The following is a 25,341-nucleotide window of genomic DNA, read 5'->3' on the forward strand; positions in this document are numbered from 1 at the left end:
TGGCCCCATGGGCTTGTGACAGTCCGGGTGGAGCAGCAGGTCTCTATTTCCACATGAATCATGGGGGGTTTGTTTTACTCCCCACTGCAGACAGGTCAGGAGGCTGAGTACCCCAAGGATAAGTGGTCTGACTATTAAAGACAGATGTAAAGATGGCATTGAGAACCTCAGCCTTTTCCTTATCCTCAGTAGTCATGTTCCCCACTGCATCCAGTGAGGGATAGAGATTCTCCTTGGCCCTCCTCTTATTGTTAATATATTTGTAAAAACATTTTTTGTATAATAATATAATAATAATAATATATTTGTAGAAACAGCAGTAGGTTGAGCCCATGCCTGGCTTTAGCCTTCCTGATTTTGTCCCTGCACATGCTAGCAACTTCCTTGTACTCTCCCCGTTCAGTCTTGTCAGTCTTCTTCCCCACCAGCTCATCTTACAGCACACGAGGACAGCCATCTCATGTGCCTTGAAGACTTCCTTCTTGAGGAGCATCCAGCCTTCCTGGACCCCTTTGCCCTTCAGGACTGACTCACAAGGGACCCTCCCTACCAGTGTCCTGAACAGTTCAAAATCCTCTTTACTATGGGTCTGTATCCCATACCACTAAAGCCAGTGGACTTTATTTTCTATATCTCTTGTTCCCAGTGGGATAAAGGTCAAGCCTATGACAATCCAAAGCTATCGTATAAAAACAGATACAGAACTGTCTAGCAGAGTAATTTATTTTTGTTGCGAAATTAAGTAAACAAATCAATGTGCAATGGCTATGTTGTTAGTGCAACCTGAGAAACAGAATGCCATTACAATTATGTGTATTAGCATTAACATTAATGTTACGATTAACTAATATTATGATTAATTAGAAACAAGCAGACAAGATCTTAAAGCATCTGCAGTGAAATCATGGTGAAGCTTGCTCTGTGTGTGGGGGGTCCTTTTCATACCATCTCCCGAAGAGCGTTATACTCAAAACTGGCTTAGATGTACCAGTCCGGCTTATCACACGTCCATCACTTAGTACCTAGTTATGGAAAAGCATAGTAAACGGGAACATAAACAAAGTAATATTATTGTATGACAACCACAAAGTAACATTTATTGATGATTGTTGAGAGAAGTCTTAGAAAAAAGTTGAGAGAAGTCTTAGAAAAAAGACAAAGCACGGCATATATGAGTCTTTTACACGGAGCTACCATGTTTGAGGCCATACCAATTCTGTCTTCGGAAAGATTTTACTCTAGGAGAACTGGGGGGAAATATGGGCGGATCTGGGAATTTCCTGACAGCCTGTAAGAGTTCCAGTTATTTGTTCAAGTGATAAGAGAATTGTGAAATGGAGTTGCTGTACTCAGGCCAATTACTGAAACTGAGGACAGTGATATCTCCCAAGTTGCTTCCATGTCTCACAGTGGCTTTTTAACTATTTGTTTTACAGGGCTGATAACTCCCAATGGTATCTTAGTACCTCAAATTCCCCAGGGGCCAGCTGCACTCCACTATACAAGACCTCTGGAAAGACATAGTTAGTGCCAAACGTGCCACTGAGAGAGAACATGTCAAACTTGGTCTGTGCAGTCTCCACCGGCTGTCCACACGTGCTCAGGTCTGTGTTCCTACACTTGAGCAGTGTGCATACCTGTGGTGAGAGGGTATAGAAAAATCAAAGTACCAGTAAGCTTTCAAAAAATCAAGAGTTGGATTTTTAATATTTTGATTGATATTATGATTAAAATTACAGTTAATTAGAAAGAAGCAGACAAGATATAATATTAACAAAAAGTCTAACTGCAAAACTTAAAAGAACCTGACAAATATACTGACAAGCCATTTGGATGCAAAGGTTATATCTGTAATTTAGTTTCTTCTAATTGCACATTAGAGAATAACATCAGCACAATGGCAAAATCCACGTCTCTCTTTTGTGACATGAGCATCCCTATGAAGACACTGAGATCTCTTACATCTTCTCTCCCTTTTGTACACATATATGGAAACCTTGAAGTGTTAGAGCATAGGAGATAACTCAGTCTGGATTTTCATAATTTATAATATACACAGAAAGGCAGGATCAACATCAGTAACAAAGTCAAAATACCTCATGAAGAAAACAAATGTTTTGAGAGGGGCATAAAAATGCTTCCTTCTGAACCACCTCAATTAAATATGGGACAAATGCAAAGGGGCAGCAAAAAGAACATTCTAGCCTGTCCAAATAAGAATAGAAAACCTTTACCTGCAGATAATACTCTCCTTCAACAACATGTAGTCCATCAAAGGCACCTAGAACATAAATGTCATCTTTCTGCTTCTCTGTCATCTTGTAACTCAGGTGGCAACAGAGGTCCTTCTGGCAAATAGCACGATTTCCCTCAGGCTCAGTGAGTTCAGTAAAGGAGAAGAGATCATGATAAATGACACCACTGAAATAGTGGTCATTTGATGGAAGCCATTTGATACTGCTGGCATACAACTTCCAGTTAACGGCAGGAGGATAGCCAGGAGACTGACGTGGATGTGAAATCAGCTCTTTCACAAGTAGGTGACCATTTTCTGTTTCAGTATTATAATAATATGTTCTTGGACCATCTGGGGCATAAATACCACTCCCTGCAAACACACAAAACCAGGAAGCAATCTGAAAGCAAGTGTTTATGGTACAAGGAAGCAGTCTTCACTAACTGAACATGTGCCAGATTTTATTCTAATGTTTACCAGACTCTTCTGAAACTAAATTAAGCCTTCATACACTACAATCCTGATCTAATGCTTTTTGCAATCAGCAGAATGTAGACCAAACTCTGATGTTTCTTGTAAATGACAAGATTAGTACACTATGCTGTTATACAGGATTTAAGAGGTTGAAAATACATATTCCTCGTGAAGAGAGGAAATCATTTCATCAGAAATCAGTATTTCTGATTAAAGTGAATTGTAACGCTGTCAATTCAAAACAATCCTGTAAGGGAAAGAAATCACCAAAAGTCACACTTCTATGCAAGTTATTTACACAGGTGCATCTTTAAATCCCAGAATAAAACCTATCCATAAAGAATATGAATTATCTATCTTAGGATCATCAATGACTGACAACAGTAATGGCCCATATTTGCTTTCATTTGGAAAGTAAAGTTCGAAGATGCTTTTCAGCAACACCAGCATATTTCTCTCAGTTGTTAGAGTTAAAAAATAGCATTAAATTTGCGCTTGACTTCTACCATCTGTTCAGTAAAACTATACATTGAAAACTTCACAAGATCACCAGTCCAGAAGCAGTATTTGCAAGACTTACAAGAGTATTTCTCAGCACTAGGCTTCCACCTAGTGGAGGAAAAGAGTTTGGCCCTTCGCACTAACAAAACACAGATAAACACCAAGGTCTGGGTCAGAAGATGTAGAATCACACGCGTTAAATCTCAGAACTGAGCATTTAACAAACTAAAGGTGTTCCAGCTATCTTAAAATATTTCTGAGCTCTTACATATCGTATTTTGATTTCCTCTTTATCTGTACAAGTTCTATTGTCCTAATCCACTCAGAAGGCGGTGAGGCACTGGCACAAATTGTCCAGAGAGGTTGTGGATTCCCCATCCCCGGATGTGTTCAAGACCAGGTTAGATGAGGCCCTGCACAACCTGATCTCGTGGGTGGCATCCCTGCCCCTGGCAGGGGGGTTTGAACTAGATGATCTTTAAGGTCTCTTCCAACCCGAGCCATTCAATGATTCTGTGATAATCTTGTTGACATGCACATGCATGCCTAAAGCTTATGGGTATTTCAGCCCAGGTCAAATGGACTATGTAGATATAATAAATATAATGTTATCCACATGAACACGGTCAATTAGACCAATATCACATTACCTGTCATATCTAAAGTGGAGTTACGTGTATTTGCCGAAAGAAAGTTGACACCCATTCCCATAGCCCATGCTGAGTGAAACTGGACAGCCGACAAAAGTGGAAGTGTATTAACCCAAGCAGTTGGGAATAGAATTGTGTCAACCTGAAATCTGCTTGCCAGGACCACAGCTGGGTCATGAAAGAGTATGTCTGCACAAGTAAAAATGCCGAAATATCCAAATGATGTATTGAAAGTCACAAATTCTGGATACTTGGGATAATTAAATTGTTTCTCTGTCACAAAAAGGTTATACTGTTTGTGGAAAGAAAGAAAAGAGAAAACAAAAACAAAACATTAGAAATCAAATTATTTGATTCAGAATAATATTCATTACGATACTTATTCACTTAAATACAAATAATGGAAAATATATTCTGTGGACATGTTACTACTTAATTTTTAAAATAATTCTTACCATTGTAAGAGTAGTTAAGCACAAATATTCGTGGTTCTGATTTACACCAGCGAAGGGGATTTGTATTTAGTTAGCAAGAATTTAGGATGTTAAAGTTTTAATATTTCATGCGTCACTTCCTACTGAGAAACAGTAAAAACAGAGGTCTGAGTTTAATTAATTTTATTTAATTACTTGCTATTAATTTCAGAATAGCAGGAGTGAAGGTATCTTAAGGCAGTGACTTTTACTCACCATGTGAAACCTGCTAAATAACGACTCTAATACACATAAGCCTGGGAAGTAGCCTTTGTTCCAAATCTTTAATCACCCGCGGATCATATGCTTCCTAAACTTTGTAGAATTGTTTTACCTTGTGATAACGAGCCACCAGTTTCCCTTCTGAATCAAAGACAACGTTGGTATTGTACTGGTAGTGACCATCAGCTGGGCACTTTGGGTCACTGGAATTACATGGCTTCTTGTCTCCCATATTTGCAACCACATAGATGGAGTTATTCCTTGCCAGGCAGCTCAGTCTTTTCTGCACTGGTGAAGGAGAAAATCTAAGCAGCAGGAAAGGAAGGAAATAAGACATCAAAACCAGTGAATTGGTATAAACGCCAAAAATAAGACTACAGATCACAACAGTAGGTTTAAGTAAGATACTCCTAATACAATATAGTTGTTTTCTGTTATTAAACAGGACACGGTGTTTTTGTTTCAAAATTTAGGATGCTGAAACTCTGGCTTCATCTCACGTCAAAAAACTGAGGAACACAGCAGTTTCCTCACAATGAAAGCGAATCTTTGCACCCTCTAATTCTCCCTTCTGCTGCTGTTGTGCAGCAGAGCACTGATGTGACAGCGACATAAGGGCTAATCTCAGCATCCTGCTCCAGTTCTTGATTCAGCTGCCATCTTGACATTGCTCAGGATTTGTTTCTTCTGCATTGTGTTCCATTACCTTTCACCATATCACAGAATCATGAAACCATCTAGGTTGGAAAAAAAAAACTTGTAGATCATCCAGGACATCTGGTGAGTCCTATCACTAAACCAAGTCCCTTAGTGCCATGTCTGCACGTCTCTTAAATACCACCAGGGATGGGGAGGCCACCACTTCCCTGGGCAGCCTGATCCAATGCCTAAGCACCCACTCTGTGGAGAAATTCTTCCTAATGACCAGTCTAAACCTCCCCTGCTGGAATCTGAGGTTGCTTCCTCATGTTCAAGAGTGTCACCATCTGCACTGTAAACTCCTTTCAGGTAGTTGTAGAGAGCGATGAGGTCTCCCCTCAGCCTCCTCTTCTCCAGACTAAACAACCCCAATTCCCTCAGTTGCTCCTCATAAGTCTCAAAAAATGGTGTGATTTATTAAGGAAAAACTTTGCCTTCCTCCCCTTTACAATGCTGTGATGTTAAGAAGAACTGATTATGCTTTAATTTGATGGAAATAAAATACGTTAACAGAATAAAAAGGCCACCATGTCATACTTCTTGTTCACTTAGGGTCAAGATTAAAAAAATATAAATCTAAAATAGTGCAGAATAAGCTTTGAATAGTAGCAGTTATTTTATTCACAAATATTTGTAATGTTCCTAAATCTCAAACATAGAATCACAGAAACGTTCTACAGCATGCATGGAATGCATTATGAAATAGTAAAATCTGCAAGCATTTTTATTTGTTTTATTTATTTATTTATTTATTTTACTTTTAAATAAATCTTGACTTTCATGAGTATACTACCAAAACCCAAAAGAATTAAAGTGAGAAAGACCTATGGAGAAAAACGACAAAGGAAGCTGTCTGAAGCTACTGATGGCAACTATACGTCTAACCTGCCTTCCTCTCACAGCAGTTGTGTATAATTTTAAATGTCCTGGACCATTAGCACTGCTAAACACAGCTGTTTTTCCCACCAGACCACTCCCCCTCACACAGCAGAGACAATACCTTTCAGGATCAGCACATGGAATCCAGTCCACCTGTGGGTCTGGAATATCTTCAAGATAAGGGTATACCGTCTCTCCCTTGTGAACACCCAGCCATAAATGCCATCTTCAGGAGTCACAACAATGTGGGCACCCTAGTATCAACATACAAAAACAAAGAACATTTCCCTCCCCCCCATATCAATGATGAACATTTAACAAAGCCACGTCTCTAGGTCATAATACCTGTCTGGCTGCTTCTTTGATGGCCACTTCCAAAACATCCATGTTTCTGTCCATCAGCATCAAAGCCTCCTCAGGAGAAGTAGGTTTTTCAGTGTCCTCTGACAAGAGCACGCTGTGCTCATAGACGGCTGCAATGTAGCTGTCCAGGGCCCAGGCCTCAAGAGCAGACAGCATCAAAACCACAGCAGAGGCACGAGCCCTCAAAAGCCCCATACCTGAAGTCTGGAAGTCACCCAAGAGGAGGACAGGGGGAGCAAAGCCAGGGGACTTTAATAGGGAAAGTCTTGCAGAAACTTGGGAATTCCCCGGAGCGACAGAAAGCTGACACCATGCGATGCAATCACGGTGTCCCTAAAGACTCAAACATCAAAGGCCGGAGAGCCACAGGCATTGACCAATCCTGCCCCATGGTTACACCACCGACAGAGAAGTCGCCGCCGTGCTGCAGCTGAACAAACGCATTGCCAGCCAGATTCACCGAGTGTTCAGGCCTGGCATTACTCTAATAAGTTGAAGGCAAGCCCAGGTCACAGGAGGAAGAAAGCCAGAGGAGTTCGGGAAATCTCAGCACAGACATTGCTACGCAAACTGTAGGGTGCAGTTGGGGACTGGTCCTGGGGCCGGTGCTGCTGCATGGGCACTGCAGTGGCTCAGGGCTGCTTGGATCTAGCTGTGTGCTGTTTGGCTACACCTAGCACTTATTCACAGCTTCACAGACTGTGCAGCTGTTAGCAAAGCAAACTGGGTATTGAGACCTGCCATCTGATGAGACAGGCACAGCACAGGCTGTGGGAGTGCTCGGTCTCCCATAGGAGACCCCCCTGCTCTCCTTTAACCATGGTTTCTGGACCCCTAGACAATCATGGCAGGAGAACACGCTTGTGAATTAGTTGATCTGAAGAAAAAAATCTGGAAAACAGGATCCCAATTCAGGTTTTCACCTCCACTGTATACATGAAAGAAGGAAGAGAAAACGTAGTGCCAGAGCAGTTAGTTAAGCCTGACCAATTTCTAGTGGACTGCTGGCAAAGCTCACAAGTTGCAGGACAGCTCATTATTTTCGTTGATATTTATGTTCTGGTAATTCCTGCCACTTAAGTTCTAGCAGCACAGATCAGGTAAGTAAACAAGTAATTCCACAGCAGAGCTAATGAAGTTCATTTCTACAGATTTGCACCTTATGCACTTGGCATTTTCCACCGGTTCTCTCAGCTCCTTCGTACCTGCCTCACCATCAGCACGTGCAGGACTGGCATTTTATACTAGGCTGAGCAGTACACTCTGGATCTCAAAAAGGATACAAAAGGAAACAGAGCTACTGCCAGGATGTTCCTAGAGGAAGGTTGCTCTTTGCACCCTAATGCTTCACAGTTCAGCCAGCTATCAGAGCAAATTTTTGTGCTAAGCATCTAGAGAAGGGCAGATATTTTTTTTCCTCTGTTGGAAAATAGTAGCCCTAACTTCTCATAGATTTACTGTTGCAGATTCATTTAGTACAAATATTCCAGATGGCATTTATTAACAAAACAGATCTCTCACAGACCAAACTAAGTCTTCATATATAATACGACCATGTTTGTACATACACACACCCAGAGTGCACTGTCTCCTTCAGGACTGAAAATCAGTTCTGTGTGGAGATGCTATGTCTTCTCTTCATTACCTTTGCTTCCCATTTTCAGACACTCATATAACGCAACTGCTGGTACACAAAGACTGTTCCTTTCCAAGAAAATTCACAAAACTTAGGAAAAAAGTTGCTTTATTGAAAACAGTATTGTGCTTAAGTGCTTTGCCATTTCAAATGCTGTCTCAACATTTTATGTTATCAGTTAAAGTATTACAAGATTACCATTCTTCTAAAAAATATAGAAAAATCACAGTAGCAAAATAGTAGCTTTATCCAAGAATAATGCACAGAAGCCAGACATTTGAAAATGCACCTCTTCACATACAGTGGTACACTGCATATGGAATACAATTAAAGAGGCCAACAGCTGAGGGTTACTCATCAGTGCAACCAATCCACATGAGGACCTCCAAAAGAAAGGCAGTCATTGTTTAGTGTTTCAAAACAGTGATGCAGCTCCAAGTAAACCACAACTGGCTGTTCACTAGGGGGTCGTGTATCATGACTCCAGAATAACGAAACACTGTTAAGTCCACTCATCTCAGACACTAAGTTAAACCACAACAGTAAATGGAGAACCAAAATAATTTCTGGCTATGTTTCACTAGCCAACAGATGAGTTCTTTCTTCATTATCAACAGGAGGATTTTGCAGGCTGGAACTCGAACTGTTTGCAGAAGGAAAAGAACGGTAGGGAAGAAACAGGTTTAATATTCTCTAGATATTTCTATGCAATACCAACATTATGACATAAAACCCACATATAATGTGGAAAAAGCTACCTGGATCATTTAATTTGGCTCCCTACGATTGCACAGAAACATATACTATTGCTTTCACACACATTTCTACAGACACAGCTCACAGATATCCTCCTGCAGGAACTATAAGTAGGGTTTGCTCTTTAATGTCACAGTCCTGTTGCTTGTATAGAACTGGCATTGCCAGGTTCAGGTCAGCGAGGATTTAGTAAAGCATAAAGACAAAGTATGTAAGCAATATTTTTACTGCTCATTATTAGCTTGAAAGTGAAGAAACAAGGGAAGCACAACTTCCAAAGATTTGCTTTAAATAAAATAAAGAAAAATATCTCTGCATACCTTCGTCTTGTGGCCTCAGCAATATAGAATATTCCAATTGCAAGACCCTTTGAGGAAACAGTCAGTTACAATCACATTAACAACAAACTTATGCAATAGTTCTTAATTGCAATAGGTATAAAAAGCAAAACGTTTGTGATTACTTACACTTAACAGTGCCCATCCTCCTTGGATGGCTGAGGCCCATTCAAAACCCAGCTTTTCATTTAGAAATCCTCCTAAAGTGGGACCCATAAATGCCCTGCAACAAATCAAAATGAAGTGATGGCATCCCAAACAAACAAACACACACACACAGATTATATTCTGTGGACAAGTTTTATTGCACTTTGTGGCCTCCCTGCATTGATTCTCTTCCAAGAAAGCAGTTGTCTGCCACAGACCTGACTTGCCTATAATCCACAGTAAGTATTAATTCTTTGTTTGCCACAGCCCCAATAAACCCTCTCAGTTGCCTCCTCAGCTGGAGATAGGATCCATATCAGAGGGCAGAATGCACTCTTTTCTATATCCAGGATGGCTTAGGGGCTCCATTAAAAACAATGTTCTAACTAAGTGTCTAGACAGACTGTTTCTACCATAAAAGAAATTTAAACCCTTGTCTCTCAAAATTTAAACCTTCCAGACTTCAAGACAGAAGACTGATGGGTACAGGCAGGTAGGAAGGCACACTGCGACAGATGTGGTTCTCATTACTGTGGTCATTACAAAGCTGAGCTTTACGTAACATCCCTGCACCTCTGTCTGTGTAACAATGCCATGAAAGGTTATGCTGCTGTTGTTACTTTATGAAAGATCTTACGCGATATCAACACTTGCTACAGGAAAGGATAAAACTTTGTACAGCTAGAGAGACTTCCTCGAAACAAGCCATAATAAAACCACGTTTAGTAGAAGCAGAAAACTGTGTTTTGCTAAAACTATGCTGCATTTATCTGTACTGAACCCTACACCAAATAAAAAGGACATCTAGCGCTTCAGCTGGCTTACAAAAATGGTGCAAATACATACCATTGAAACCCACAGAGGACTAGAAGGACTGATTGAAAAAGCATCCTGACAGTGACTGCCAAGAGGGGGACTCTTTTCCCACTGAGGGACAACTCAGAGAAGTCACTCAGAAGGTAGCATCTTGCACTCATTTCTAGGGCAACCACTGGGTAAGAATCTCAGACACCCTCTGCTAAGCTAAGCAAACACAGACCCCCAAATAACAGCTGTGGTTGAAAGAGAATAGATAATTCTAACCAGGACAAATGCAGGAGGAAAAAATAAATAAATCAGAGTCCACCCCTGTCTATATTGCACATTAAAAAATCCATTGGCAACAAAACGACCATACAAAAGTGTAAGTTAACATCCACTTAATCACTGAAGCTTTCTGATAAGAAAGTCAATGCATTTCAAAGAAGACAAGGTCAGAGGCCATTACCTTTCTAGGATAAAAAGCTTTGTTTTCACATGTCCACTATGCACCTGTTCAGCAAGAACCTCTTGAACGAAGGTCAATATGACGACTGCGGTGAGCGACTTCTATTTGTAATTAGCACACTTTCGGATAGCAATAGTGGAGAACAAGCAAACACTACTAGTTTATAAAAAGGTGACTGTACACCTACCCAAGGGACCACATGGCACTGAAGAGCCCCGACACCAGCCCCAACAGACTCAGACCTTCTTCAAACCCATTCTCACTGCAGAAAGACAGCCCAGTTAGAGTAGTGCAATACATCGCTGCACCTCACTATATTCTTCTCCTGTAAAGCTTCTCCCTTCTTTTAAATACGCGTAACATGAACAGTTAACAAGCAAAAGCGTACACCATGACTGTTTACCCAATACTTTCTTCTTTCCTGTTTCTCTGGAGGACTGCAGTGCTACTTCTCATCTCTTACGTCTTCTGAGGGAGATTGCTAACAGCACACCATCACTCAGTCCCCATATTTCACATGGCAAGTGTAAAACAATGACAGGTGGCTTTTAAGAAGAAAAGACCTTGTTTCTAGAGGAGCAGTAAATCAAGATCCTTTTAGGTCATTGTTCCCAAGCTAAATCATAGACCTTGTATTTTGAGCAAGTGCAATTCCTCTACGTGCAGCTGTTAACGCAGCCCAAAAATCCATTGAAAGTTGCTGGCTACTAAATAAATCATACGTACATGAAAACACACCCAGGTCATCCCATATGACACAAAGTCAATTCATTGTGCCTGCAGCACAGATGTACACATTTACAAAATTTTATTTGAAATATAATGACCGTGCCTTATCGGGGTGCTCAGTCAGAAAACCTTAGACAAAAGAGTAGAGGAAACATTTAATTGTTACTCGCTGCCTTGGTCTCAAAAGTGGGAAAAGGCCACACCAAAACCTACTTTGCGTTCACCTCTGAAATTACAGCTTGAGCTTCCTACTGTTAGAAACGTGGAAGATGTGTCGGACAGTTACTTACTATGCACACTGCAGTATCTCTGGAAATACTGGGATAGCACTCATGCCAAGGGAAAAGCCAATCAAAACCAGCACTAGGACAAACATCCACAGCTGACTGCAAAAGAGGCATTTAAACAACAGCTGAAGACTCTTTTCAAATGAGGACACCACCTGACTGAAGGCTGTTATATAAGCTCATCATGACTGACCAGAAAACTAAGTTTATTGAAGCCAAAAAGAGTTTTATTGTACATGAACAATAAGGCTTGAAAAATAAAGCTCTATGCTTAAAAAAGACTTTGCAAAAGCTTTTAAAAATCCTCAAGCGTTTCTCTATCAAAGGCAGTTCAATTTAAGAGGAATACACAGAAGTGGACAGACAAGTTTAATTCAGCAGTACATACATCCAAGCTCCAGCCTCAGTTTGTTGCACAAGTAAAGGATTTTGCAGGTAAAATTATGTACTCTAATATAATATACCCAAAGAAAAGAATGTTGAAGAATTTACTGATTTCTTTTTCTCACCAGCTTGGTTTGAAATGCAGAAGTCTAAGAGGAAGACTAGCTTATTTGAAAAGCAGAAGTCTAGGAGGAAGGAGTTGACTAACTGCATATTAGCAAGCCTATCACCACCTTTAACAAAGTATATAACCCAAGACAGGAGGACTAATCAGTTCTTTTCTAAAGGTAGCAGGGTTTTGCCGTGAATTAATTCAAAGATTATGGCAATGCAGAGTTCAGGTGAAACAGACATAGTCTCTACTTGGCTAGCTGAAAACAAAACTACAGCTCAGTAATCTATAAAGAAAGAAGAAAAATCAACAGCACTGCATAGCCACGCAAACAAAACCCACAGTTAATAACTACTGATGAAATTGAGAAAATTGAGAAGTAAGACAGAAAGAGGATTTTGGTTTGCTACAGTGTAAGTGTCAGAGAATGGGGAGGCAAGGAAAATATAAAGCAGTACTTGTTCCACCACATCCATTAACATAAGCAAACAACATAACAAAATGCTGAGGAGGATGCATTTCAAGAAGCTGCCATTTCTACCTTAGCTACGCCTCAATTTTCAGATGCTTCCACTGATTTATGGTTATTATCTCATATTAGAAGTAAAAAACAAACAAAAAACAAAAACAAAAAATAAACAAACAAAAAACACACACCATTTCATGGTCAAAGGTACTAAATTATAGACTTGTAGACAAATATGATTATAATCATGACACCCATCATTAAGACATCACCTACGGAGACAGGTTCAAGAAGAGGCACTTCTGTACCTTTCTATGTGCAGCACAGGAGCAGGTCCTAACATGAAAAAGCACAGGGCTGTTATTAAGCTTCCCGATACCATCAGCCATTTCCTGAGGTGCTGTGAAAGAAAAGAGATATGCAATTTAAAAATGTGAATATTTAACGCAACAATTTTGTCTTTCCTAATAATCCAAGAAGTATTGCTCCTCTAGAGACCACCATTACCCCCGGTTTCTCTACCAGTTCTGAACACCACCAAGAACTACCAAATTCATGTTTCCTCACCACCAATGCAATCACTGCTTAATACGGAGATTTCAGAATACTGAGTAATGGTGCTGCTCTGTCAGCAAAATATTTCAGGTCTTACTCTTCCTTAGTATAAGAAATATAATACAGCACTGCATGCAATTCTCATATACAAAGGCCATTATTAGTTTCTGACAGGTGGTGGCAAAAAAGTCAAGAGAATTGGCACCACCGTTCATGCACACCTTCCAAGTCTGGTTTTCCTTGATAATTAGCAGTGGCTGTCACCCAGACACTTTTAGATCTTGCTCCTCTTCTCAGGAGAAGATAAAATTAGGTGTGGACAACAGCATGAGCAACTGCAAAATGCTTTCCCGTTATCTGTTCCACACTGGCTGGAAACATGACCTTTAAGTTGGCAGTATTTAGCAGACATGCAAGGTCCTGAAACACAAATCCCTTACAGCAGCAGGCCAACGTCCATTGCTTCCATATGGGAAGCCCTCCAGTTCCAACTAAACGTACTGAGTGCACTACTACCACTACACAGGATAGTACTCACTGGCAGTTTGTCACTTATGAAGCCGAGGAGGGGAGAAGACAGGGAGTACGAGAGTGCCAGACCTAGGAATACCAAGCCCACATAACCAGCTGGAAGTTTGAACTACGAGAAGGAAAAAAACACAACAACACACAAGCCATGTATGTTACATTCATTAAAGGGCAATCAAAGAATTATAGTTCACATAACTGCCATCTGTGCATGATTTTATGTATTAATTGATGCCACGCACAGTTTGGCAAGTATTTGAAGTCATCAGCGGAGATCCAGTTTTCTTCCATTTCTGTACATGGAGCAGCAAAGCCTCACGTGACTGAACTCAGATAAGGCCTGACCAAGGCACAAACACCATGCTACGTCCCTACACCAGGGCAACTGGGTTCTAACACTGATAGCTGCCAAATTTGAAGGAGACACTTGACGCACTGAAGTTTAGGTGGATTTAGTCTTTACCTCTCCAATCTTCAGTTTTATTTTCATTTAGAAAAGCATAAACACTGCAGTCATCCACTGCTAATCAGGGCACCTTAGAAGAAAGCAGTGCTGCAAAACACAACTATGGCTTTTCAACCAAAGAAGGATTTTTATGAGATTAAGAGGCTTTTAGCAAATACCCCGAGGCCTCCATTTTCCTAATGCAGCAACATCTCTATATTGAAAAAAAATGCATAACGAATAAAATGCATGCTAGACTCTCAAATTAGGGTTTTAACTACCAGTTACAAGGTATTCCAGGGTGTTTCATGTGGCACAGACTACATAAATATTCACTATTTCCTTGCTATATGCAAGAACACAATAACGACTCTAATTTTGTGGTTAGAGCACTTGCCAAGAAGGCTGCAGTCATTTCACAGCAAGTATCTGCTAGCACAGAGGAGAGAGAAAGCAAACGAGCCATGCCAGCGCACAGTGTTCTACAGTGGGATAATTACAGATCCTGCCTGGGTGTCAGAAGACATACATTCACGTCTCTCTGGGTGCAAGAGGTTAGCACCAAGCCTCCTCCCCATCCTGGATGGGTGCTCTTAGTGCTGAACTAGACCCGGGAAACATAGCAGCAGTACTACAAACTGTGAAATGGTATTCCCTAGAAAAACAATTAATAAGTAAACCACTCAAAAAGCATTGCTTAATTTCAGGCAGGAAGAGAATCATAAACCGTTTACTTGAAATTCATTACCTTAAACAGTATTAGGAAGATAAATAGAATTATATATAAATAAATACAAATATTGAAATTAATTAAAAGCAAATAAAAAACTTGTCTCTGTAATGAGTGCTGAAGAACCCAGCTAGCAGGGTACATAGTTGCAACCAATTTCACTTTGACGTTGTTGTGAGAAGGCCAGGCTGTGATGCCATGCTCCCCAAAACCTAGGTACCCATCAAGAGACACAACACTGCCAATGACTGTTGCAACTTTACAGAAGTTGCTTTCAGAAAGGACAAAAAAGTCCCTAGTTTATAAAAATTGCCCATTCAGAGAATGGCCTCTGCAGTTGAAAGCCAATTAAAAAGGAAAAAGCAAGTATTTTAAAGCCCCCAAATGTACTCAAAGTTACTGAGACCCTGTGGCAACAAATGGCATAAATGGAAACTGATTTATCAGCACTGTGGAAATCAAATCATTTGAAAATCAAATTAATAGCTAATTAAACCAATTCAGTTAGATAAGACAATGTTGTTTGGGATACTAAGCTATAGTTTTTACCACTTATTCACTGCAAGTCAGGACTTTCTTGCATGTTAGCAAGACTTACCTTTTTTAGAATAAACAGAGACATTGTGGGATCCAAAAAGCCCAAGCATGCACTTAGAGAAAATATAGTAAGACACAGAAGTAAGACTTTTGGCAGAAGAATGAGCTTCCAAAAGGACTCCTTGCTAGGGGTTGAATCTGTTTCAGGAGAAAAGGAGGGGAAAAAAAGTCACATTCTTTTCAGCGGCATAAGCTTCAAATGAAATAAATAAAATCAGCATTTCCTCTTTTCTAGTCCTATTAAGCTTGCAATTTAACAAACAAAAGAAAGTCAGTATTAGACTATTATGCTTATTTTATATTCTAAAAACCAAATTTGATAAGTGAATAAAAGAGAAATACACAACTTAGATTCCAACTATTGCATGTATTCCCACTCAACTAGAACAAAAGCACTTACTATTCCTAGGTATGTGAAAATGCAGTTATTTCTCTGCTAGCTCTTTTAAAAGGAAAATCTCATAGACGCATTTCATTTTAAAACAAACAAAAGGGGGGGGGGGGGAATAAAATCTCTTAGTACATCCCTCATAGATGAAATATTCATATTCAACAAGAGAAACATACCCTGAAAATAAAACTATTGTTATTTATACGTTGAGATCTGTTTGAATTTTTAAGCAACTACTTATTCAAATCTCATTCTTTAAGCAACTACTCATTCAGGTCTCCTACATGTTCCATCTGTATTCCAGACAGGAAGCTTCTTTCAGATCTATTAGATGTCATTTCTAAATCAGGCTCTCTTCTTGCTGCTGTTGGTGCTTTAATAGTCAAATGTAATCTCAGAGTATTATGTATAAAACTGAAGTTCATTTACTAGCATCTACTAGCTCAGAGCTAACATTTATTAATGCAGCTTCAAACTGGCCAATAATATCATTATTCTGCATAATTTCAGCACTTAGAAAAAAAAGAAAGCATTAGCATCATCTGGCTAACCATCATAAATTTTCTGTCAATGATGGTATATATGAAGTTAATCTCCAAGACTTTTATATGAAAAAAAAAAAAAAAAAAAGGAAAAAAACACGTATTTTAAAGTTTCTCCTAGAGAAGACTAACAGAATTGGAACCTTTCAATTGCCATCCTCTGCGAAGACTTACCTTTAAGTTAACATTTTGTCCAAACAAGATCACATAAAATCTAATGAAATGTGTATGACATCCAGCACTTCAGTTAAACACCTCACTTATCAATTTTAACATTCTTTCACATTAATTTGATCAGGCATCATTCAGTGCAAATAACCCCCTTTTGTTCTCCCTGCAATTGTTTCCCCGTAAACACTATTAACCCCTCAAACATGTCAAACTCTTTTGTTCTAGGCAAAACCAATCTCAATCTTCAAATAGCTACAACAACCAGATGATACTAAGAAGATACAACCGATGCTTCACAGGCCCTGAAGCTGAGAAGATACAACAAACCAAAAATCTCTCTCAGCTCACTTCCAGAGTTCTTAGTGTTTGTCCATCTTAGAGACAGACATGACATGTTGGATTAATTCCAGGCCAACTGCATGCATTATTTAGCATTAAAACATGGGCCTGATCAGGATCACAAGTTAATTTAACCCTTTGAGCTGGATAAGACTCCAGAAGCTGACAATTTTCTGAAGGAGTGTTATATATATATACATATATATATATATGCACATGTATATATAGACTACATGTAGTCAAGAGAAGAAGGTAAACAAAAGAGGCAGGAAGAAGGGTGCTTACCGTATTTTGGTAGCATGCACATGTTCACAGGTACTAAGACCAACACCACACATCCCAGCGTAATGAAAGGGACCTCGTAACCAAAGGATTGATATAAAAAGCCACCTAAAGGTGGGCCAAGCACTAGTCCAAGCCCTGTAAAAATTTCAAGGCTACCCTAAAGGATGAAAAAGAAAACAGAAAAAGAAGTCAGTATGCTGAGAAATTCCAATGTAACAATAAAAAGCAAACCACTTCTTTGAGGAGCAATATAACATGGTCAGGCTAGTAAAAGAAAGAGGCACCTGATTGCTAAAGGAGATAACAGCCAGTGCAGACTTTAAAAGGTGGGACAGCAAATAGAATTTAAAGTTGTCTGTGGGACAGCAATTATCTCTTCTGCTTCACTGAGGTGAACCACCTGTACCCAAACCCACTGCAGGGTTGGCCATATAGCTATCACCTGTGTGTCCAAGTCCTGAGGTAAAACAAACGCTCTACTGATGGAAGGCATCTGTAGGCCAACCCAGGCTGAAGTCATCATCTCTCCCACTCAGCACGTGGGAAAGTAGAGATGATCCCACAGCCTTTGTGGTGGAGTAGATCTTGAATGAGCCTACACGGATGAGTCATTATTTCATGAGATGAATGCATCAAGTTAAAGGTTTCTCTCCACAACTGACTGGCTGGATTTGCTGACTATGGGGCAGGAAATAACAGTGAAACTGCTGCAGGGAAAACTCAGATTATTAAGTTATAGTCAAAGTAATCTGTTATCTTTTATAAGATACTGACTTTAAAAGAACAATAATGCAACTACATTTAAATTTTGTGTTACAACATCAGTTACCACCACCTGCCTCAACACGGGATTAATCAGTGCTTGGACTGCCCCCTTTTAACAAGTAACACCTGGTGGTAATAGCTGCTCACAGGTAAAGTTTTGGTAACTTACAGGACTCACAAAGATAGCATAGGGATTAATCTACACGTGAATGTTGAATATCTACTTTTACTGACACAAATCAGAGGGGACAAACGCCCCTACAGAGGGTGCAGTCAGTAACAGCCAAGTCCTTTAGCCTAGGGTCCCAGCCTATTCCTTTCCTAGCAGGAAAGGAAATAAGTAGTAACAGCAGTTAACTAGCTAGTCCTCAACATTTCCGGACAGATCTGAGAAATTTTGGTAAGCTTCAACACATGGAGTACCCATAAGTTAACATAATTTCATCCAAATAATGCTTTTACTTGTGTTGTTCTAGAACTAAAATATTTATGATCAGTGAGACTTCAGTTCAAATCTGGCTACGCACCATCTAAGTCCTTCTGAGTTAATGAATTAATGCGAGTGGAGGAGGTGCTGTGGCACTGCATTATTACAGGTAAGGGGAGGACAAGGTACGCCTGATATTCTAATAAAGTGATCCTGTTTGTGTTCTCCAGTGTACGTATCCCTCCCATAGAGGGAGGACGTTGACAGTTGCTGAATTTCCCACTTCAACACGGCTGATGTGGCTGCATTTAGTAACTCCCCAACATGTTCTTTAGGGTACGGATAGATAAAAGGTGGGCTGAAAAACAATACCAAAATGGTAAGGTGTGGAGAAGTGCTCTTCACTTTTCAGCACTATCATGAAGAGCAGTGGGAAGTGAGGATAAAATCCCTCATCTATTCCTTCAGACTTCACGATTTTACCATAGGATGTAACTTGCTGCAACTCATCAGCTTCTCCTTCTGACTCCTGCCTCTGCAATCACTACAAACACAGCTCACAATACCTAGAACTCTCCAACATGTCCCTTCAAGAAAAGTAATTCTACACAAATGAATCTGAAGAGGTTTTACTCTCATGTAGAACAACACTTCATGGTATATAATACGGCAAATGGACTATCAGTTTAAAGTGTGGACTATCAATTTAAAGTCTTTTGGTATTACTCTGTCTTGATTTTGTCTTGAATCAAGGTAGCTACCAGGCCACCAGCTGTGTCACATTTCTAATTGTATTCCTAAGGAGACCTTCGTTACAACACACTTTTCACTTATGTATCATTTTTACTGTGCTACCATTTGCGTGAATTATATTTATTTTGAAGTCTGGGTATTAGATAGATAACCTATGTAGCTAGGTAGTGTTTTAATAGCCTGGTTTCAACCAATAACTACTACCATTGATTCAGCCAGCCGTCTTCAAAACATATGCAGCATGCACTGCTTTGATTATTTATATTCAGCTGAAGTTATGCTAAGGTCTAAACTTGTTTTAGGATTATAATTCTGGATTATGAAGAAAAACTACGTGACAACTTCGAATACGCTTGCATAGGAAACAGCATATTTTATCCTCCTGGTTTTAGGCTGCCTATAGCAAATTCACTGTATTGTGGGAACTCAGCTGTAACACCACTTTTGGAACTTACCATGACAGTAGCTATATTATTAGGAAATGCCTTTGCAAGGATTGAAAATGATGCTGTCATTGCTGCTGCAAAACCTACTGCATCCATCGCTCTTACCAAAAAGCAAAAACCAATGAACAATGGACCATTTGGCACCTTGTCCAGTATTCTGTGAAGAAAAAAAAAAAAGTTAATACAGACCTCTCCAGATGCAGGAAGTCATCCACTAAAGGATCTGAAACGTAACTTCTTACTAAAGAGCACAGTTACAAGACACCCAATACTGCCTATTGCTACATCATTTTAAATCATATTACTAAAGTCATTCAAACTATCAAACCATTTCAGACAGCCTTCTCCTTTACCCCGTCTTTGGTGTTGGAAAAGGGAATGAAAAAGGGTAGTGCCCTCCCAAACCAAGAAAAAGATCAGTACCACCTTCTGTTGTATTTCATCGCTTTTCCAAGCAACTATGCAAGGAGTCTGATGTATTGAATTACAGCTACCTAATAAGAGCTTATTTAGTTTTTAATAAAGTTTTTATTTTGCTAAAATGAGTGGCTTAGCCTCACTGGCTGACAGGTGAATCTTGTCATCTGTGTTCAGTGCTGCTTTATTAAGAAAGCAACAATTAAAACACTAAGTAGTTCCTTTACTGCTGGACTTTGACAGATTTCTTACAGTTCATTAACTGTGGAAGTTATTTTTATATAGAGAAACTTTCCCCTTGGCTTTCAAAGTACTACACAAGCCTTTAAACCTACTGAAATGGAGAAGAGTTCACTGCACTATACAAAGCAGAGATAAAAAGTAAAGATGCCAAAAGCTAAGTGACCTAAGCAAAACCTAAATGATGCTCAAGTATTTCCTGTTGTGTTTTGAAAACATATTTTCATATGAATTAAGGTAATTAGAAGACAAATGTAAAAAAATATATATATTTTTACTCACCCAAACAGAATTGTCACACATCCTGAAACAAACATCCCTGCTACAAACATGAATTTTGCACCAATCTGCGTAAGCTGTAAATTAAATATCATTTCCACATTATTATTTCAAGCCTATTTCAAATATTCCTCAAAGCTATTGTTAAGAAGTCAAAACATTTTTGGCATTTTATAGCCTAACTAAAAGATCTGGAGACAATTCTCCCGGCTGTGTGCCTTCGCGCAACACTGAACCTAAAAATATTCTAACTGGTTAAGTGACTTAACCCAGTTTTCAGAATGGTAAGACAATGGTGCAGTTAACTATTTCACAGCTGCATGCTGCAGCTTCTTCAGGGCAGTGGATTGCAGCAGCATTCCTCATTACAAGGAAGAAGTAATACATTCCCCCTCCAGTACTGTCAGCAGTGCCAAGTCAGCAATACCTGTCACGTATATGGCTCAAGCCAATGGAAGCCAATTTTAAAGCAAATTTATTGAGGCAGGAAGTTTTGGAATAGGGGACATGGTAAATTCAGGCCTCCCCATTTATTGCCAGAAAAACAGCCCCATCTTCCTCCACTTCAGACTCCATCACTAGAGAGCGAAAGATGATGAGAGGCATGCCATAAAACTAACTTAATCCAGTAACAAAGTACACCTGAGGTTCTAATTCCATGCTGTAACATCCCCTAAGGAAAGCAGGTATTTCAGATGTTTTTTTCGTGTTCAGGCCTGGACAGAGTCCCCTGTGTTTCAGACATTATTACTGAAACCTGAATTCTGCCAAGTTTCACTGAAACACTTAAGTTTTCTGCCTGCTGGACTGTCCACCTCTGTTGATAAAGACTTGTTCACTTCACCTGCCTTCAAGTGAGGACAGATCTCACTCGCTCTCTCTCTTGTGAAGTATTCAGTGAGGTTGTGCCGTAGCTGAATGCCATCATAAGCACCCACAATGGACTTACCAATGGCACTTGTGTGGCACCTTGATGAGCCACCTCATCATCAGGAACAAACCTTTCACCATGGGGTGAAAGGAGACTGCCCAGCCAAAGAAGTTCTTATATAATTTATCTATAATCGCTCCAGACAGAAAAAAATCCTGAATCTGCATGAAAATTGAAGCTGAAAAAAATGGAGATGTCTATCTCAGGTTGTGATTGGATGAAGTGGAAGGTGAAAATGAGTTAAGCAGCAGTCATAATAGGAGGAAACGTTAAGAAAAAGGCAACACACCAGAAAAGAAGAAGGGTGCAGCAGACTAAAGGAAAAAGAAAACCTTAAGAACACAGTCAAATCAAACAAAGTATATAAATATGTGCAATAAGTAAAATGTGGGCTGGGGGTAAGAGAGGTAAATTAAAGGAGAACTGATGAGCAGATTATTCTGAAGCAAACAAAACAGTTAACCAGAGAAAAAAAAAGTTGCATGTCAGCCATCCTATGTTGCCTTCAAAAACTGTAGAAGAGCAATTTTGAAATTGTGCTGACAAGATCTAGGTCAAATTCAGACTGACTGGCCAGACTCCAATTACTGCAGACAACCTTCCAAGAGTACTACTGAATAGACACCTCTTTTCTCACCCTTAGAGAACTATCTTCATGTAGCAACCTGTGTCATCACAGAAATAAGTCACAGCTGCAATTATACTTACATAATTTCCCAAGATTAAAGAAGTCGAGAAATTGACCAAAGCAAAACATCCAAAAATCAGGCCAACAATCGTGTTACTGGCACCTTTTTTTTCTGCCTGCAAAAAAAGATCACAACCAGTAAAGATGGAGACAAATTCCTCAGGTGAATAACATTCATGCTTTGCGCACATTCTTTTTATCTCTATCAGTGCAGTTACAAACCAATTTCCTTTCTCAAAGGCAGTAGGTGCTCACAGGGTAACACCGCAACAATTCAAAGACACCTTCCACTTCTATTTAAGCTATACGTGATCAAAGGAAAAGTAACATTAATTCTGCAATGAATGGAAACACTCTGTGGTTTGCTGTACTACCGACCAGGTGAACAGACTTCATACTGATCGCTCCAGCTGGTGTGCAGTGGAGCTACCTACAAAGATTTGATCCCTCACACAACGGGAAGGCGGTGAACACAGAAGTCTGTTAACTTTACTGTATCGTGTCTACCCTTCATCATCTTTGCTGTCCTCATCGAAAGGGTCTGGAGGGCAAGATGTATGAGGAGCAGCTGAGGTCCCTTGGTTTGTTCAGCCCTGAGCAGAGCAGGCTGAGGGGAGGCCTCATGGCGGCCTGCAGCTCCCTCATGAGTGGTGCGGAGGAGCAGGCGCTGAGCTCTGCTCTCTGGGGACAGCGACAGGACCCGAGGGAACGGCACAGAGCTGGGACAGGGGAGGGTCAGGCTGGGGGTTAGGGAAAGGTCTGCACCCAGAGGGTGGTCAGGCACTGGGACAGGCTCCCCAGGGCAGTGGTCATGGCACTGAGCCTGCCGGAGTTCAAAAAGCACTTGGAAAACGCTCTCAGACAATAAGGTCTGATTTCTGTAGGGTCTTGTGTGCAGCCATGAGTTGGACTCAATGATCGTTGTGGGTCCCTTCCTAGTAGTGATAATCTGTGATAAAAAGTGCCAGGCAAGTTTTTGACTTAGACAGCTGGTACAGCACACTTAGGTACACGCAGTACATTGGAATATTTACAGTAAAAATAACGTTAACATTTTTGTTAATAACAGGGAACAACTTGACCATGAGAAAAATGAACTTCTGTTGCAAACGCATAATGGCAGTTTTTTTCATCCCATATTTAAGCATTGCATTCACTCAACATGAACAGCGACTGTATTTTTTCCTGCAGCTACCAGGTCAGTAAGTTTAACACAGCGAATGATGGCCAAGCATGAGTTAACAACGAGGGTGGGTGATATGAATTAAAAGTCCTTGAGCGATTAAGGTACCGAAATGCAAGTCAGGACACAGCTCAAGTTTTAATCTCAACTCTACCACCAAACTGTTATGCAACACTGGGCAAAAAAAAAATATATTTCATTTCTATCTCTAATCTATCCTGTCTGTATAACCCACAGTGATTTGTGATTTACCGTACTAAGAGCTAGATGTCAACTAGCAGACCTGACTCTCAGAGCTGAGAGGGCAGAGAAGCTACCCTCACAGAGGTGACTGCAGGAAATGGCTGCTGAGCAGAAGCCCTATCAGAAAGACAGAGCACACATGAAACCAAGCAAATACACCCTCTCGTATCGTTACTCTGCTGTCTCCTTTACGGTCATGGGGACGATGAAATTAGTCCATGGCCAGGATCCAGGTCGCTGTTACACGCGCTCTGAGCTATTCTGGACAGCATCAAGCTGCCACCGCGAATTCCCGTAACTGAAGAGTAAAACTCTGCTTGTCCACAGCTATAAAGGTCCCGTGGTGGCCACGATCCCTTTAAAAGAAGTTTCAGCATGCAAAAAAATAAATAAATAAATAAATAAAAATCTAAAGAATAGCAGGCTACATTGTTTACCTCCGCAGGGAAAAAAGGTCCCAGGATTGAATAGCAGATCATCGAGCTGAAGTTTATGGAAGCTGTTGCAACCATGGTGAATAGCTGCTCTCTGGTGAGCCTCCTCGACTCCTCGCCAAGCGTGCTGTCTTCTTAAAACGCGAAATGGCATGCGGATGCGTTGTAAGAGCCGAGAGGACAGCACAGTTTGCAAAGCAGGGCTGACAATCCTGCTCGCAACCCCCATTCCGACCCCTCGCGAAGGCAGGCGCAGGGGCAGCACCTGCCGGCAGGGCACACAGCAGCCCCGCTCGGGCTGCCCGGTCCCGTCCCGTCCCGTCCCGTCCCGTCCCGCACCCCCCCCCCCGCAGCGCCCCTCGCCCCCACCTGGCGGCCGCGGCGGCCCCGCGCCGTCCGAGCCCCGGCTGCCCATGGCGAGCCCCCGCCGCCTCCCCGGCAGGCAGCGGCCACCGGCCGGGCGCCGCCGCTCGGGCAAGGCGAGGCCGGGACAGAGCCGCGGCCCCGGCGGCCGCCGCCACTGAGCATGCTCCGGCCGCGGGGCGCCTCCTGCCCGCCCTGCCCTGCTGTAAGCGCCCCGCCGTGCCTGCGGGTCTCGGTGCTGTAAGCGGCACCGGGATGAAGGGTGGATGGGCTCCAGGGACTCCGCTTCGCTACAGCTGGCTGAGCTGGTTGCAGTTCCTGAAAACCCAACCGCTGTGGCCCAGCTTTGCTCTCGAAGACTCTTCAGGTGTGACTGGCAGCTACTGGAGGGCTGCTAATTCGCCTTGTAAGCACGAGCATGAATCCATGACAAAGGGCAATCGGCATTGCTGCTTGGGAGCGGTGGGGCAAGCAAGGTGGCTAATCACCCGCACAGCCTATAGCAGGGTATGGGAACAGTATAAGAGTAGCAGAAGAGCTGAACAGCAATATTGGCACAACATTTAGTGCCTGTCAGCTGGCCAGGAGTAAATTCAGGCTGGAGCTGAGGAAGAAGCAACACAAACGACACAAGTCCCTATTAGAAAGGGGGAGAGGGGGGAAATGAGGAAGGATATCAAGAGTGAGCTGTTATTATCAAACCATAATAAAAGGCAGAAAATGTATTGCTTCAGGAGAAAAATCGGTAATTACTCTTAAAAGCACTATTTTAAGTATGTCATCAGAACTCCATCTAGTCACCAGTTATAATATTAAGACGCGTAATGGGGTATTTCAGGGCAAATATTTCCATTTATGTAACTTCAGAATCCCACACACAGCAACAGGAAGAAAACAATTGCTTTCTTATCACAAGGTTAGGAAAAACTATTTATCAGTCCCAAAGAATGACAGTCATGAGTTCCTTTGC

At 41.0% G+C, this 25,341-nt stretch overlaps 1 protein-coding gene and 1 pseudogene across 1 annotated transcript; both read right to left on the reverse strand.

Moving 5' to 3' along the window:
• Window positions 1-902: 902 nt before the first annotated feature.
• LOC116487491 lies at window positions 903-6,548 on the reverse strand (annotated as a pseudogene).
• A 1,676-nt stretch (window positions 6,549-8,224) lies between these two features.
• SLC18B1 (solute carrier family 18 member B1) lies at window positions 8,225-24,433 on the reverse strand. Its single transcript, XM_032185763.1, has 14 exons — window positions 24,378-24,433; window positions 24,012-24,142; window positions 22,169-22,264; window positions 20,533-20,606; window positions 19,603-19,750; window positions 17,203-17,359; window positions 15,476-15,612; window positions 13,713-13,814; window positions 12,928-13,019; window positions 11,661-11,756; window positions 10,829-10,903; window positions 9,357-9,450; window positions 9,210-9,256; window positions 8,225-8,776 (listed from the first exon to the last, which is right to left on the reverse strand). The coding sequence occupies exons 1-14, from the start codon at window positions 24,421-24,423 to the stop codon at window positions 8,704-8,706; spliced, it is 1,368 nt and encodes a 455-aa protein (XP_032041654.1). The 5' UTR covers window positions 24,424-24,433; the 3' UTR covers window positions 8,225-8,703.
• Between the last annotated feature and the right edge of the window lie 908 nt (window positions 24,434-25,341).

The sequence above is a fragment of the Aythya fuligula genome, chromosome 3 (assembly GCF_009819795.1).
Source record: "Aythya fuligula isolate bAytFul2 chromosome 3, bAytFul2.pri, whole genome shotgun sequence".
NCBI classification, from domain to species: Eukaryota; Metazoa; Chordata; class Aves; order Anseriformes; family Anatidae; genus Aythya; species Aythya fuligula.